The sequence below is a fragment of the Sporobolomyces koalae genome (assembly GCF_050403365.1).
Source record: "Sporobolomyces koalae JCM15063 DNA, S_koalae_JCM15063T_v1_ctg7, whole genome shotgun sequence".
Classification (NCBI taxonomy): Eukaryota; Fungi; Basidiomycota; class Microbotryomycetes; order Sporidiobolales; family Sporidiobolaceae; genus Sporobolomyces; species Sporobolomyces koalae.
The window spans coordinates 359,641-374,929 of record NW_027481764.1 but is presented as its reverse complement, the minus strand read 5'-3'; the positions used below and the strand labels follow the sequence as shown (position 1 = coordinate 374,929).

Genomic DNA, 15,289 nt, shown 5'->3' with positions numbered 1-15,289 from the left:
GTCCTCTGGGACTCAACGTTGAGCTTTCAAGTCTGGGTGCTTGAGTGGAAGGATCACCTTTATGAATCGCGAACTTTTGAAACGCTATCAGGTCGAGACCGTCGCCTGAGATTGGATATTCACCAGTACTCTTGCGACCTGAGCAGGGTTTGAATTGCGATTACTTCAATATGCAGCGGTGTCCGACAGAAATTCCGCTCGTGGCGAAGCGCTCGGCGGTATCACGATCTAAGCTCAGAGTGTTTCCCGCCTTCCACAGAGGCATTTAGAAAGAGCGGTATATAAGACCCCCAGCCGTGGCTCTGGGTGACACGTGAAGAGACCAGGATGTCAATGACGACTCTGCAATACGCAACGCGGGGTTCAAGTTGCGCTCGGATCGATTCTGGATTCCGAAAACGACGCTCTGACCTGGTGCCCGTCGACTTGGGACCGGCGTCAAAAACGGTTGGAAGAAATCAGTCGCAGTGTTGCATCGCAGGACCTGGTCCGTACCAATAGAATTGAAGATCCAGGTTCTGGCGGACCTTCTGGTCAGCTTGTGCAAAGCGTTTGACCGGATGCGAGAAGTTTCGTGCAGGGACAACCGAGGTTCATTTCGCCCCAACAGTCAATCTGGCATACAGACAGACTGGCCATATGTGCGTGTCTAGTCGTAAACGCTTCTTGGCGTCCTGCCCGCTCACGATCGGATAGTTTGACTAAACTGTGTGATCGTCGCATTTGTCAGTGTCGCTAGGTATGCACTCGACTTGCTTGCGGTGATGCAACTGCTCGCGACTTCATAGCATCCGAGAGAATTCGCTGCACTAGCTCGGTACCGCGAGAGCCTAAAGCTTAGCTTTGAGGCTGTTGAATGATTTCGGGCTGCTTCGCCTCTTACTTCCCACATCCATTCACCATGCCTCAATACTCTGCTGCTCATTTCGACAAGGCCGTCCAAATCATGTGAGCGAGCTCTCCTCGTTCCGGGCGGCTTGTCGTCCCGCAGAGGAGCTGCCACGACTGATCCGAATCCCCATCTTGATCTGCATAGCGGTTCGCTCCCCAAGGATGGACCCATCAAGCCCTCCCAAGATGACCAGCTTGCTGTACGTTCTGTCAAACTATGCTCACGAGAGCGTCGGACCTTGACCGAAGGAAGAGACGACGAGTGGTTGGGAATCGATCAAGCGATGACGCCGGGCAGGTTCCGGCTCAAAGCCATCGCCACCAGTTTGTAACAGCAAGGCATACTCTTTGCAGAGTGTATCGTGGATTAGACAGGCTTCATGAAGGAAACATCGCAGAATGGCCGGCTCCTGATTCCCAGACCTCCGAACGTCGGAACGCTGAGCTGATGACTCCCCCGCTCTCTCGCTCGGCGTGACCAGTTCTACGGACTTTTCAAGCAAGCGAACGTTGGCGACAACAACACGTCGAAGCCTGGAATGATGGACTTTGCCGGCAAATACAAATGGTTCGTTCCCCACTGTATCGTACACTAGAAGCCATGAACCTCACTCGCCCACGCCCCGACTAGGACTGCATGGGAGAAGAACAAGGGTCTCTCGCAAGAGGAGGCCAAGAGCAAGTACGTCGAGTACTTCTTGGAGTTCCTCGACAAGAACCCGACCGAGGAGGGAGCCAAGCACAAGGCTGCCGTCAGTCTCCCTTTCCCCTGTCCCGTTTCCGCCTCTAATGAGAGATCCTGATCGCGGATGCCCTTGTCTACCTCACAGATCGAGGCCGCCGCTTAAGTTGCGGTTTATTGTTCATTAATAGTCTTGCCTCTTGCCCACGAAGACCGAAATCAGTTGCATAGTTCTCCCGAGCAAAAGAGAGAGAGAGAAAGTGTGCTTCGATACAAGAACGACTTCAAGAATAAAGGAACGATGCAAGAATGCGAGAACGATAAAAGTAGATAGGGAAACCTCCCTCGTCAATTCACATGCCGACGCAACCGGCTCCTTGTGCAGACTTCAGGAACTTCTCAATCTCGAGTCGAATGAACTGCGCCGCGTCTTCATCGACGAACCCAGTTCTCCTCGCTTCCTCCTTGGCACTACGACCCATCTCGTACGCTTCCTCGATGTGGAACTCCCATCGACCTGCTTCAAAGTCGGTCCGTGCGAGTTCGAGCGAGACCCCTCGTTGATGCATCAGACGCTTCAATCCAAACTCTTCGACGAATAGCGGTCTCGGTACTGTAATGGACAAAATCTCAGTCTTCGTCTGGTGAAGCGAGAGGGAGAAGGCCCGACCATATATAAATGGCGTCTTGCACGACAGCGTCTCCGAGCACGTTCCGTAACCCTATCAACGAGCGATGTGAGTGCGTTCAGAACATCGTGGTCTGGAGCGTAGGGGGGAAGGGGGAAAGAGTCGAGTTCGCTTACGAGTTTGCCGAGGACGCAATCCGCGACCCATGTCAGGTCGGGCACGTACACATCCTTTTCGCTCGCGAAGAATCCGTATGGCAAGTCTTCCCGGATCGCGTTGTTGCCCCCATTCAACCCCGTCACGATGGCGATCCACCCCTTGGGCAACAGGCCTGCTTCCCGATGGAACTCGCGTGGAGGTTCGAGAGACGCGCTCGACATGGCCGAAGCCGAACGTTGCATGATCGGGGACGATAATGGCGAAGGAGGTCTCGAGCGCGGCCGAGGGATCGCCTGTCCTCCAAACGACACGAGCACGACTTTTGAATCCAGCAGGTCAGGGGGAACTCCCATCGACGAGAGGAGATTTCGGCGGAACTGTTCCGTATTGGCTTGCGCCGAAGGAGGTCGGACAATGAGAGGAACGTCGACAACTTTCTTCTTGCCGTCTCGAACCGAAGGAATCTCGCAAGTCGGGCGTGACAGAATCGCCTCTACTTGCGGGACAAACGACGTTCGATCCTCGGAGACCCAACGGCCAGAAGGCATCGGCACATCAGTGTCGAATGCAGGGAGGGGAATGACGCCGGGAAGACGAAGGAGGAGGGTTGCGCAAGCGTAGTCGGCGATTGCTTGCGAGACGAGAGGGTCTAACACTGCGGGGGACAATGGCGGCTCTGCCTCCGAATAGATAGAACCGGAAGCTTCAAGAGCGGGGTGCGAAAGGTACGAGTAGCACGAGTCGAATGTGAAGCTACCGAGCGATAAACTTCAGTATTCAGACCTCTAGAATTCGATCGACTCCGCTCACTTTGAAACGATAATAGCCGGAATACTTGCTCCAGCCGCTGCCGCGCTGAGGGAAAGGAAAAGCTTCAGTCACGAATCGGTTGAGAGAAGCTGTCGAGCTCGGGACAGGCTCACCATCCGAGGAAGGTTGCGTCGCTGAGCACGGCATCGATTCGTTGTGCTTTGAGCCACTCAATCTCTTCCTTGAGGGTAGCGTCCCTCTGGGCCATGAACTGCTTCAGCACTCCGAGAGTCTGTTGCCGGTCGACATCGTAGGCTTTCGGTTGCACGATGCCAGCGTCGACGTTCCTGTTCCTGTACTGTGCGTACTGGCTAAGAGTGGGCGCGTTCGCAACCGATTCGGGGATCGACGAAGGCGGGAGAGCTGAACGCGGCAAGATTGACGCGAACGGCAGCGGAGGCGCGTTTGTGACAATCGTGACGGAGTGACCGTGTTGCAAGAGCTCGGTCGAGAGGGCGGAGACGCGTGTCGCGTGCTGTCATCGCTCGAACGCGAGGGTAAGTGGGGGTGAGCGAAGCGAAGAGTGACACGGAACGCGGGAACCGGAAAGATTGGCAAGACATACACCATAGCCGTGACCCGAGACGTAGAACGCAAACTTCGTCATTCACACGATGGCCGTTCGCGATGTGTGTCAAAGTCGGATGAGAGGTGCATCGCGTATAAGCTTCGAAGCGCCAATCTGAACCGCGGAGGCTGGGAACCTCGCTCAGGCCCGCACAGCCACGCGGGTACTGTTCAGACCAGGCGTACTTTTGCCCTTCTGAGTAGATGCAGAACGCTGGGGATTCTCTAAAGATCGCTCGGAGACGAAGAAACCGTAGCCTTCTCAACAGCGCTGAAACGACGGAAACGAGATGCGAGCATGGTAATACAACAAGCACGAGGTGGTACTGCTCCGACTAGTGTGACAATGTTTACGGCGCGAGGACGGTCAGAAAGGGAGGGGAGGATCCGACAAGAATGTCTGAGAAAGACACAACGCTCAGTAATCTGGTGGTGCCGATGCATCGAGATATGATGGCAGACTTACGAGAACCTCTTCAAAATTGGACGTTGATGGTCCCGATCGGGTTACAGATTTGTCAATGAGAGACATGGTCGAGTTGGTCAAATCTTGGAAGAGCGAGAACTGGCTCGGACGATACAACGGGTTCTGTTCACAGAATACTGGATCAGCGGGAACCTTGCTTGGCGAGTTTGTACAGCTGGCGCAGACTGACACGTTCCTTTAGGGCAGAACAAGCTGCGAGCTCGACGACCAGCGTCTGTGCGCCTGGCTCGTCGATGTCCTGCCATCTCAGTACGAGCGCAACTCGCATGACCCCGCGCAGGACTAGCTCGAGCTCTGCGACATCGACTTCGGTAGGGTGTATTTCGAGCGAGAGCTTGACGCGCGGATGGAGCGTTTCCCATCGGTTGAGGAATTCGACCAGCTGCTCGTTCGTAGTCGGCGGTTCGCAGGTGGGTTGAAACGGTACCCCGGCTTTCTTTGCTTTCGAGTCAGTCGTGCCCGCGAGCACGTCGCCGACCTCTTGCCATGCGTCTCGCTTCGGATGGTCTGCGACGGCAACCTCGACGGGATTCTGCTCGTAGCTCGCCTCGGCTTGATCGAGTACGGACTCGAGGGTTTGCAGTCGTTCGGTGAGACTTTTGATTGATTGTTCGCACTGTGTCGATGCGAGTCGGTACAAGGTCGCGAGATCGAGTGGAGGGCCGGGAGACGAGGTCGACGTCGACAGGGACGCGATGAGTGCGGGGAGAGACGACCGGGTCGCTTGGATCAGGGGCAGGAGCGACTCGAGCTGCTGCGTGTGAGACGCAACTTCCATCGCCGCGGTCAGTCGGAGGACGGCCTGAAGCGAGAGCCAGAGTTGCTATCGACGGACGACTTGGACGACCTCGCTCTGATCGCTGTCGTGCTCCTTTTCACTCAACACAGACGTCCTTCTCGACTACAATGGCTGCCCCTACACAAGCTACTACTCCTGCGCAGATCAAGTCCGAGGATGTCCTCTCTGCCAAGGTCAGTCTCGCTGTCATCGCGTTTGCATGCTCCCCACCACGATCCCGCCGTGTCTCTCTCCTGCCTGTCGACCGGATTTACACCAAGCGCAAGCACTGACTCAGCTCGTCACCCATAACGCTGCCTTGATCTTCTGCTGCGACCGCCTGTTGCTGGTGCATCACGCTCTCGTGATCACCTCGTTCCGTCATTCGCCGACTTGCCAAACCTCGGGATGGCTCGACCCACCTTCGATCCGCCGCTCGAACCTCCAACATAAACATTCCGACATTAGACTGATCTCTGCCTCTCGAACGCGATCGTGAAAGCCGGAACTGGTCTCGCAGTCGGTGTCGTCGCATCTGCCATCCTCTTCAGGCGTGAGTGCTCGATCTCGCAATTGATGTCTAGATGCACTGCGCGGTGACTGATCCACATTCTCGAACCGTTCCTTTCCCGCTAGGCCGCCCTTGGCCCGTTCTCCTCGGTCTCGGATTCGGATTCGGACAAGGTTACTCGGACTGCGAGCGAGTATTCAACCCGGCTGCAATTCCTGGCTACCGAATTCACGGCGAAGCCGACAAGGTGCGAAAAAATTCACGCTTTGAGAATTTCCATCATCAAGCGCGACGGGCGCTGACCGCGTAGGTACTGCATCTGCAGGCTGCGTCTCCCTTCACCTTGAACCGATCAACCTCGTCGGCTCCTGCCGCTGCTGAAGCGTCCAAGAAGCTCGAATCTGCGACTCAGCAAACCAAGTCCAAGGTGTCGGAACTCGTGCAACAGGCCAAGGTCAAGGCTTCGGAAGCCGCCGCCAAGGTCGAGGACAAGGCCGAGCAAGTCAAGGACAAGGTCATCAAGGGCGAGAAGAAGGTCGAGGCCAAGGTCGACGACTTGAAGGACGGCAAAAAGTGGGTGTAATGCAATTGCAGGACCCTACAGTAGACTTGGAAGAACGAGTACAAAATATTGGCAGTGTGCACTTGGTTTGCGCGAGAGCGTCATGAAGCTGGACAGAGAGAATTGTCAGCAGCGAGACGAAATCGCGAAGGTCGAACGACCGACACGCAGCGCGACTGAGCAACTCGCGCGAACGAATCGCGATCGACACTTTGCATTCGCTTTCTCTTTGTCTCGCACGGCCCGACTCAAAGGACACAAGTCAGGATGGGAGCCTTGACGACACTCGCGCTCAACGCGGTGCTGTCGCTCGTCGCAGCGTCGGTCTCGATCGTCGCGCTCAACGTGTTGTATCAACTCGTGAGGTTTCCGCTCGCCCGTCTCACGTGGCGTCTGTCGCGGCATTTGCCCGTCAGCCTCCCGCTGATCGTTCCATCTGGCTCCAGCTTGCGCCTCGTGACCCCAGCAAGCCGCCGGTCGTGTTCCACTATGTCCCCGTGATTGGATGTGCCGTCTCGTACGGAATGGACCCTCTAGGCTTCCTCGACGACTGCAAGCGCAAGGTGCGTCTCATGACTGACTTGAACTGAAACCACGTAACGCCTCGCTGAAACGCGCACACGACCATCAGTACGGTCCCGTGTTCACCTACCCTCTTTTGGGACGAAGGATCACCGCGACTCTCGGCCCGCTCGGTTCCAATTTTGTCCTGAACGGCAAGCTCGCGCACGTCAACGCCGAAGAAGCCTACACTCACTTGACCACCCCGTTCGTACCTGTCGTTGCAATGGCCACCCTCGATTCTGCTTGACTGATCCGCCATTTTTCGATGCCCTTGCAGTGTCTTCGGTACCGAGGTCGTCTACGACGTGCCGAACCATGTCTTGATGGAGCAGAAAAAGTTTGTCAAGTTCGGCTTGACCACAGACAACTTCAGGCGTTACGTCGGTTTGATCCGCCAAGAAGTGCTCGATTACACCTCGACTCACGTCTTTGCCAAGGACGTGCGTTACAAAATTCGGTCGCATCTCCATTCAGTGCAGCAGCAAAGCTGATCTTGGCCGTCCGCGCTCTGCACAGTCCAAAAAGGTCGCGCCCGGAACCGACGCATTCACCACGAGTTCAGAAATCACGATTCTTACCGCATCCGCCACTCTTCAAGGCCGAGAAGTCCGTCAAGCGATGGACAAGTCTTTCGCCGACTTGTACCACGACCTCGATGGTGGTTTCACTCCTTTAGTCAGTCTCGACGACACTCCCTCTCTTCGGACCGTGTCTTACCTCATCCTTGCTCCCGTTGGACAGAACTTTGTCTTCCCCAACTTGCCTCTTCCCTCATACCGGCGTCGTGATCGTGCTCAGCTCAAGATGCGCGAGTTCTACATCTCGATCCTCGAGAAACGCCGCGCCTCGACTGAAGAAGTGAGTCGGACTCCTTCAGAGTTACAGTGATCTGAACCTGACACGTTTTTGCGCATCTTCAGCCCGACCTCGACATGTTGACTGCACTTCAAAACCAGAGCTACCGCAACGGCGAGCCTTTGACGGACAAGCAGATTGCTCACATCATGATTGCCCTGCTGATGGCTGGACAACACACGAGTGCCGCGACGGGTGCCTGGGCTATCTTGCGTCTCGGCGAGAACCAAGACTTGCAGTAAGTCTCGCATCGCTTTCTCCTCACGCTGGCAGCATCTCTGACTCGTGACTTGCCGTTCTACAGACGCCGCTTGTACGACGAGCAGGTTGAATACCACATGGATAAGGAAACCAACACGCTCAACGAACTCACGTACGACAACTTCCAGACTCCCCTCCTCGTCGCTACGATCAAGGAGCTTTTGCGCATGCACCCGCCACTACACTCGCTCATGCGCAAGATCATCTCGGACTGCCCGGTTCCCGCCGCGGTCGGAGCCCCCGCAGCCGAACCGAACGCCACCGCCGCGTTCAAGAAACGGAACGAGGCGCGCGAGTACGTGATCCCGAAGGGCGAGTTTGTGCTCGCCGCGCCGGGATACAGTCAGGTCGACGAGTCGATCTGGGGCAAAGACGCTAAAGAGTTCAAGGTTGAGCGATGGCTGGAGGAAGGCAGCAAGGTTCCCGGCGACGAGGACGAGGGTGAGGAGGACTATGGTTGGGGCAAGATCTCGAGGGGTGGCAAGAGTGCTTGTGAGTCGCTCTTTCGAACAGCACGTTGGTGATCCGCTCCTCATTTGTTTACGAATCTTTCGCAGACCTCCCCTTTGGTGCCGGTCGTCACCGCTGCATCGGTGAACAATTCGCACAAGTGAGTTGTTCTGCCTCTGCACGGTCGAAACTTTTCTGACGAGTGGACTTATTTATTTATTCTACGTACAACAGGTCCAACTCGGTACCATCATCGCCACCCTCGTTCGAGAGTTGACATGGACCCTTGACCAACCTTTCCCTGGAAACGATTACACCGTCAGTTTCCCCTTTGACTATCGTGTTTGGACTATCACTTCCTGTGCTGATGTAACTTCCTCTCAACAGACGATGATTGTCATGCCCGCAAGCCCGAGGAACGTCACGTTCACGCGCCGTGAGACGACCAAGGCTTGAGACCGCTTCAACTTCTCGTGCACTCTCCCCTAGACATGCGGCAATAATGGACTCTTTTCTGGTACTCTCTTCACAATAATCAAGTAACGCATATCGCATCTCAAGAACGATCGATCATTTTGTTAGAGAGAGCGAGAGAGAGGGCTGGTCGGGACAGGACTTGCCTCTTTCAGCGGGTGGTCATTCTCATCAACGCAATCCGTAGTGCTCTCCGTTTCATCCTGTACCAACAAGCCTGGGTAAGCTGCCTTTGCCTGTCACAGACATGGGTACGCGCAAGAGAGAACTGAACGTGCATGTATTTGACACCCTGAAATTACGCGCGCCTCGCACCCCACAAACAATATTTTGAACGACTCCCCCTCTCCCGTTCGCCAGCCTCCCCTCTGTCTCATCACCTGTTCCAAAATGTCCACTACCGAGGAAACTCCCGTTCCCGTCGTCTCCGACGACGCACCCGTCGAGAAGCAGGAAGAATCGACTCCTGCTGCGACCACCGCGACTGACGACAAGTCGGCGGGTGAGAAGCGACCTGCCGAAGACGACGCGGCCGAAGGTGAATCGGAATCGAAAAAGTACGTTTTCGCTCGTTCAAGTCCCGCAGCGCGCGTGTGCAAGCCCGGGCTCGGCTGGTCGGGTTGCACCACGCGTTCATCTCATCAGTTCTCGATAATCGCTCATACCTTGATCCGCGGATCTCTCTCTTTCGCGTAATAGGGCTAAGGCTGAGGAACCTGCCAAGGAGGAACAAGCCGAGAAGAAGCAAGAGAAGAAGGTGGACGAGGAGGACGAGGTTGCTCCTGCTGCCGAAGACGACGAGGATGTCAAGGGAGACTTGGCTCACCTCGACGCTTCCAACATTATCGAAGGCGGCCGTCGAACTCGTTCGTCTCCCTCTCGTCTCGTTGCGTGACCCCAGCACGTGAAAAACTAACCTAATGTCGTCTCTCACGCGTAACCAGGCGGCAAGAAGATCGACTATTCGAAGCTTGACGGTGGAGACGAGGACGAGGACGAGGAGGATGACGAAGATGCTCAACCCGTCGAACCCGTCGATGAGGAGGGTGAGGGTGAGGACGAGGATGAGGAGGAAGAGTAGTCAGTTCTTCCCTTGCGTGGTTGACGTGACGCGAGATATCTCTTACTGACATAGCCGTTGGCTGCATCTCGCGTGTATCTGTAGAATCGAGCATCCATAGCTGTATTTCAATCTGGGGTGACTTCCGTACATCGTTACCAATCTTTTCCTCTGGCGTCTATATCCATTGTGACAACCATCTGTCCCAAATTGCGATCAAAAACAATTCATGTCGTCGCTTCAGTCAGGGCTGAGACTGTCAGTCCCGCGGGATAAACAGTACAGACAAAAGCGCTTCCGGCAAGTCCAGGTCCGAATCGTAGGTCCTCGTCGTACAAGGGGACGAGCAGCCGCGTAGTACTAAGCGCTCTGAAAGATCCTGAAAAGAACCGTAGCTCCGCGCTCGTGAGCTCGAACGTTTGGCTCTTGATTGCAAATCTTGTTCACTTTTTCCCGCTTCACCTCTGCGCCTGAGATATACGCAATCAATGCTCGAGACCAAAGGAAGCGCTGTCATGTGCAGTCGAGCGACGACTTCAAGCGAAACAGCTTGGAGCTATGATGCCCTCGAGCTGCTCGAGCTACAGCCTCCCAGAAAATGTACCGCGGCGATGTCTTCCGGCAGCCATACAGCGTATTGCTTTCGACCAAGGAGCGTCGAAGACAAAGAATGACCTGTAACCACTGCCAACATCGAACGGAACCTAGCTGATACGCGTCGGCCGATACGCGAATGCCTGCCATTGCTCCTTCAGTCCCTGCTGTGTCGATATGTCGCCACGCTGAAATGGGGTGTTCCTGAATGTGTTATCGAGTAGACCTGGCGTCGATTGCCAGTTGGATGATGAAACATCGAGGCGGAGTAGCACGACCACTTCGATCGGTGATTAGGACATGATACGGATGCGTACTGTCTGACGGGAGAACAGCGTCGCAAGGGCCGTGAAGGGAAAGAACAGAGAACGACGCGGATGCTCTCCGCTTCGGCGAGGATCGATCCACAATCCTTCGGACTGGCCATCCGCCTCTCCTAGCCCGACTTACATCTCAAAGAATCAGCTGCAGGTCAGTCAAATGCTTCAGCTTCCTTCAATAGAAACTCAAATTCATTTGAAGCTCTCGTAGCCAGCATGCTGCAATCGCTACCGCCCGAAATCATCTCAACCATCTACGCGTTTCTATCGCCGGAGCCACCCTTACCTCCTTGCCGACGGCTCGTACCATACTATCGCCATGCGCGATTCAATTCTCTCGAGATCGTCAAGTTCGACCACATTACTCGCCTCTCGTGCCTGTTCGACTCCACTGTCGGGCTCGGCGAATGCGTAAAGCAGGTCACCGTTGGGTTTGAAGAGAGTACAGAGGAGCTCCTGACACGGTTCGAGGCGAACCCTTCGGTCTGGGCCGACCTGCTCGCCAAATTCGATGGCCTGCGGGAGATCAAGTGTCGCGACTGGATGAGCACGAGCCTCGGGCTGCTGTCGGTGACGACTCCTGGCAAACTCGTCAAACTCGGAAAGGCCACCGTCTCGATACTGCTCACTCAGCTGAACCAGGAGGATTTCTTGCTGCACCGCCTCTCGATTCTTGCCAACTTTTCCTCGCTGCGTTGCCTCGATGTGATCGTGCAACCGTACGACCCTTCATCTTCGACAACGAACGCGTTCGAACTATTCCCTTCGACTACCCCGTCTCCCAGCCTCGATGAATTCCCTCCCGCAACAATACACCAGATCCGAGAGCTGTCCCTCGTCGGTCCTCTATGCGACCGGAGACTGCAAACCGTCGTCGCATCGTTCGACAGTGTCGAGAGCTTGTCCCTGATGGATCTCTTCTCGTCCTCCCAAAACATATCGCCTCTGGTTTCAACGATTCGCACGCCTCGCACCCTTGTCAGTCTCAAATTGTCGCAACTGTACTCGATTGCGATGCCGATCAACCTCCCGCCCGCACCGACCATTTCCTTCTCTCCGTTCACATCCCTCGCTACTCTCGAGATCAACATTCCGCTGCCGAACCTGACGGCGCACGACCTGTTCCTCCCATCCCTGAGCCAGCTCACATTCTCGACCAACTCGGTTCCTTCGCTAGATCTCGTGCACGAGCTGGTCCTGAACAAGCCTCCCTCGCTGTCACACCTCGTGCTGTCCCACATCTCTGGCTCGGTCGGCCATCCCGTGTCGCGCGAGACATACCCGCTCGTCGTCTCGTGGCTCACGGCGCTCTTGTCCAACTCTCCTGAAGGCGCTGGTCCGTTCCCGATTCCAGGGTGGAAGATCCCAGCATGGCCTGCAGAATTCGACCCGAATTCGACAGAGATCTTGTTCCCTCTCGCCGAAAGCAAAGGGGTCTCGTTGGAAGGGTCGTCATTGATCAGCGCCATGTTGACCGCGTACGTGCTCGACAAGCAACTGGCGAGCTGGCGTCAACTCCTTGATGCCGATCCTAACACCTTTCAAGCCGAGGACGAAGAGATGGAGCAGGCGTTTGGAGATCCGAGGTTCTGGGACGCTCTCGCATTGCGGTATGTGTCGCGACTCGGGTTGAAAATACCGGTCATCGCGTCAGAAGGTGTCGACGAGGAACAGCAGGACGCCTCGATGCGTGAGTTTCTCTCTTTCTTTTCCTGGCGGCCGTTTCCCGGAACCATTAATTGAGCCTTTCCATTCGATGCAGAGGAGTGAACTAGTATTTCACGACTATCGACCGAATTGCTCGCTCTGAGCTGTCCACATGCGACCACGGCCTCTTTGAAAGTCGATATTGTGTAATAGAGAGCCCTGTGATCGATCTTGGTACTATTGTAAACCATAGGGTGATTCTTCCTGCCAGCTCGGCATGGCGCCAGGTAGTGTCCACGGAAAAAGAACGGGGGGTCTCCTGGGAGCAGAGGTGAGATTTGACAGAGGTAGACCAAGTGAATTACAAGCCCGGGGGCTGGTCATGCCGCAAAGCATGTTCACATCGTCCCTATCTTGGGGGATTTAGTCAAACATTACAACGGAGGCATCGCGCTGCCTTTCGTCCCCTCCGTAGAGGTGACACAGGGGCTCCAACCTCTCGTTGGAGTTGTCGCGAGCAGCCGCGTCGCTCACACCAATCCCGCCCGGGACAACCTCCATCTGTCCTACGATATCGATGTCTCCTTCCGAGATGCAGAGGCATTGGCGAAAGCGCTCACAACCGCCTATGTCCGTCACGGGCAAGCGGTCCCGACCTCTTTTGCCCTTCCAGAGTCTCTCGGGGGAATCGTAGAGCTCCAAAAACTCGGTCTTTCCGACAATACCATTGTCGACGCCTTTCAGCAAATCCTCCAGGGCAGCACGGCCAAATTACTCAAAGTCATCAAACATTTCGAAGTCACGCACTTCACCAATGGGCCTGAAACTTACCGCTTCGGCGGAAAAATCTCGACCTTCGTTCAGGTCGAAGACGTCACGATTGACCCCAAGGGCGCTTACCGCAAGGTGTTTCGCCTCCCAACTACCCACCGCTATCATACTCGGAGGTTCTCTTCCCCTCCCGATTCGGCACAATTTCGAGCAGGTCTTCTGCCCGCGATGCAAGTTCGCAGGGCACGAAAGTTCCGCCTGACCACGATACCCATGCACGTCCTGCAACCGCGCAGGGCACGTGTCGACTCATTGCTGTGAATCCTAGGGCAGAGCGCGCAAGATCCCAGGTTTGCTCCCGGGTTTCATCCCTGAGCCCTAGGATTCACAGCAATGAGTTGACACGTGCCCTGAACGGTTGCAGGACGTGCATGGGTATCGTGGGCAGGCGGAACTTTCGTGTCCCGCGAATTTGCATCGCGGACGGAAGGCCTGCTCGAAATTGTGGCGGAGCGGGAGAGGGAGAGAACCTCCGAGCATGATTGAGGTCGGTACTGAGAGACGAATGCCTTGCGGTAGGCGCCCTTGGGGTCGATCGTGGTGTCCTCGACTTGGACGAAGGCCGAAATTTTTCCGCCGAAGCGGTAAGCTTCAGGCCCATTGGTGAAGTGCGTGACTTCGAAATGTTCGATGACTTTGAGTAACTTGGCCGTGCTGCTCTGCAGTTCACGTTTGAAAGCTTTGACGATTGAGTCATCAGAAAGAGCGAGGTTTTTGAGCTCCAGACGGAGCTCGACGATTCCCCTGAAAGATTCAGGGAGGGCAAAAGAAGTCGGGTCCGCTTGCCCGCGACGGACATCAGCGGCTGTGAGCGCTTTGGCCATAGCCTCTGCATCCCGAAAGGACACGTCGAGGACGGAGCTCTTCGCGGGCGGGATTTCGCGCTTGCATGTCCAGTCCCCGTATCAGCGATGCAGTGGCACAGCATCTGGACCAGTGATTCGTGCTCAGAGTCTGCATTGATCTGGCCGCCGGAGCGAGGGCGGCGTTGGAGAGATCGGCGACAGCGGGGTCGTGGAAGAGGGCCTTCGTCTTTATGTTGTCCGCTTCTCGCCTCGAGCCCAGCCTGCTTGTAGGAGGCCTCAAGAGCGCGTGGGATCGCTTCACCTCGGCTTCGGGCACGAAATCCAAGGACGCGATGGTAGCCTGGAGTTTCGAAGTGATGAGGTGGACGTGTGCAGGTCGGTGGCCGCGAATTGAGCGGCAACAGACGGCTGGGTTCAGATTCGACGAGCCTCCACGGCCGTATGCAGTCGTAGTGGCAGCGACACCGGCAATGTGTCTGTGTGTCTTGTGTGAATGAGTGTGTAAGCTAATCCCACCTTCGGATGCGGGTCGCGCGTCTTTGTTTTGCACTTCAAGTCAAATCCTCGCACGATGGTAGTTTACGGGCAAGCAAATACCGTCTCACAGAGAACTGGCGATCTCATTGCGCTCACGCTCGAGTCTACAGGCTGTACATCTTTGACAAGCACTGCGTATGCACCTTCTACACTTCGCCCGCTACGGCCGGCTCGGCCTCGACGAGCACCCCAGCAGCTCCCAATGCAGTCATTGCACCTAAAGATCCCGGCGCGAGCACCTTGCGAGGTGTGCTACCATCCGACGCTACCCCACTCATCCAAGACTCGCTCTTCTCGCCTCCGACCGAAACTCGAGAACCGATAGATACACTCGAAGGAGATTCGACGACGAAACGGGACGGCAAGCTACCATTTGACGAGGAAGCGAAACTCGTGTATGGTGTTGTGTTCTCGCTCCGCAATATGGTCAAGAAGCTCTCTTCAAGGTGAGGCATCTGCCTACAACGACCATGCTTCTTGCTCAAAGAGTCGCTCACACATCTCGTTGTCGAAATTTCACCCCTTGCAGAGAATCGGACTCGTTCCATTCGTTCTCGACTTCAACGTACAAGCTACATTCGTACTCGACCCCGACGCAATTTCACTTTATCCTGCTGACGAGTCCGACACGGCAAACGATGCGACCACTGCTCAAGAGTCTCTACGTCGGACCGTTCAACGAATTTGTCGTTCGGAATCCGTTGGTACGGCTCGACACGCGAGACGAAGGTACAGGGATCGGCAACGACAAGTTTCGGAGAGAGGTCGACCGCATCTTGTCGAGCACGACAGTGTAATTAAAGACCTTTGTCTC

The 15,289-nt window shown here is 55.6% G+C and overlaps 7 protein-coding genes across 7 annotated transcripts; 5 read left to right on the top strand and 2 right to left on the bottom strand.

Annotated features, from left to right (window-relative positions):
- Nucleotides 1-901: 901 nt before the first annotated feature.
- Nucleotides 902-1,739, top strand: JCM15063_004168 (uncharacterized protein; the record flags this gene model as incomplete). The annotated part of the gene is made up of 5 exons (XM_076677212.1): nt 902-948; nt 1,037-1,091; nt 1,374-1,459; nt 1,523-1,643; nt 1,722-1,739. The coding sequence occupies 5 exons, from the start codon at nt 902-904 to the stop codon at nt 1,737-1,739; spliced, it is 327 nt and encodes a 108-aa protein (XP_076535731.1).
- Nucleotides 1,740-1,926: 187 nt separating this feature from the next.
- JCM15063_004167 (uncharacterized protein) lies at nt 1,927-3,778 on the bottom strand (the record flags this gene model as incomplete). Its single annotated transcript, XM_076677211.1, has 6 exons — nt 1,927-2,186; nt 2,244-2,295; nt 2,379-3,114; nt 3,172-3,216; nt 3,285-3,646; nt 3,737-3,778. The coding sequence occupies 6 exons, from the start codon at nt 3,776-3,778 to the stop codon at nt 1,927-1,929; spliced, it is 1,497 nt and encodes a 498-aa protein (XP_076535730.1).
- Nucleotides 3,779-4,105: 327 nt separating this feature from the next.
- JCM15063_004166 (uncharacterized protein) lies at nt 4,106-5,003 on the bottom strand (the record flags this gene model as incomplete). Its single annotated transcript, XM_076677210.1, has 3 exons — nt 4,106-4,138; nt 4,205-4,327; nt 4,395-5,003. 3 exons carry the CDS (start codon nt 5,001-5,003, stop codon nt 4,106-4,108), a joined length of 765 nt encoding a protein of 254 aa, XP_076535729.1.
- A 128-nt stretch (nt 5,004-5,131) lies between these two features.
- Nucleotides 5,132-6,097, top strand: MIC10 (Mic10p; the record flags this gene model as incomplete). The annotated part of the gene is made up of 4 exons (XM_076677209.1): nt 5,132-5,197; nt 5,472-5,556; nt 5,640-5,761; nt 5,840-6,097. 4 exons carry the CDS (start codon nt 5,132-5,134, stop codon nt 6,095-6,097), a joined length of 531 nt encoding a protein of 176 aa, XP_076535728.1.
- A 246-nt stretch (nt 6,098-6,343) lies between these two features.
- JCM15063_004164 (cytochrome P450) lies at nt 6,344-8,662 on the top strand (the record flags this gene model as incomplete). Its single annotated transcript, XM_076677208.1, has 11 exons — nt 6,344-6,436; nt 6,523-6,639; nt 6,708-6,844; nt 6,918-7,080; nt 7,157-7,315; nt 7,382-7,498; nt 7,561-7,733; nt 7,800-8,248; nt 8,314-8,366; nt 8,441-8,524; nt 8,594-8,662. The coding sequence occupies 11 exons, from the start codon at nt 6,344-6,346 to the stop codon at nt 8,660-8,662; spliced, it is 1,614 nt and encodes a 537-aa protein (XP_076535727.1).
- A 408-nt stretch (nt 8,663-9,070) lies between these two features.
- On the top strand, nt 9,071-9,761 carry CHZ1 (Chz1p; the record flags this gene model as incomplete). The annotated part of the gene is made up of 3 exons (XM_076677207.1): nt 9,071-9,237; nt 9,380-9,546; nt 9,625-9,761. The coding sequence occupies 3 exons, from the start codon at nt 9,071-9,073 to the stop codon at nt 9,759-9,761; spliced, it is 471 nt and encodes a 156-aa protein (XP_076535726.1).
- A 1,109-nt stretch (nt 9,762-10,870) lies between these two features.
- BET5 (TRAPP subunit BET5) lies at nt 10,871-15,272 on the top strand (the record flags this gene model as incomplete). Its single annotated transcript, XM_076677206.1, has 4 exons — nt 10,871-12,344; nt 12,729-13,389; nt 14,586-14,921; nt 15,005-15,272. 4 exons carry the CDS (start codon nt 10,871-10,873, stop codon nt 15,270-15,272), a joined length of 2,739 nt encoding a protein of 912 aa, XP_076535725.1.
- Nucleotides 15,273-15,289: the final 17 nt, after the last annotated feature.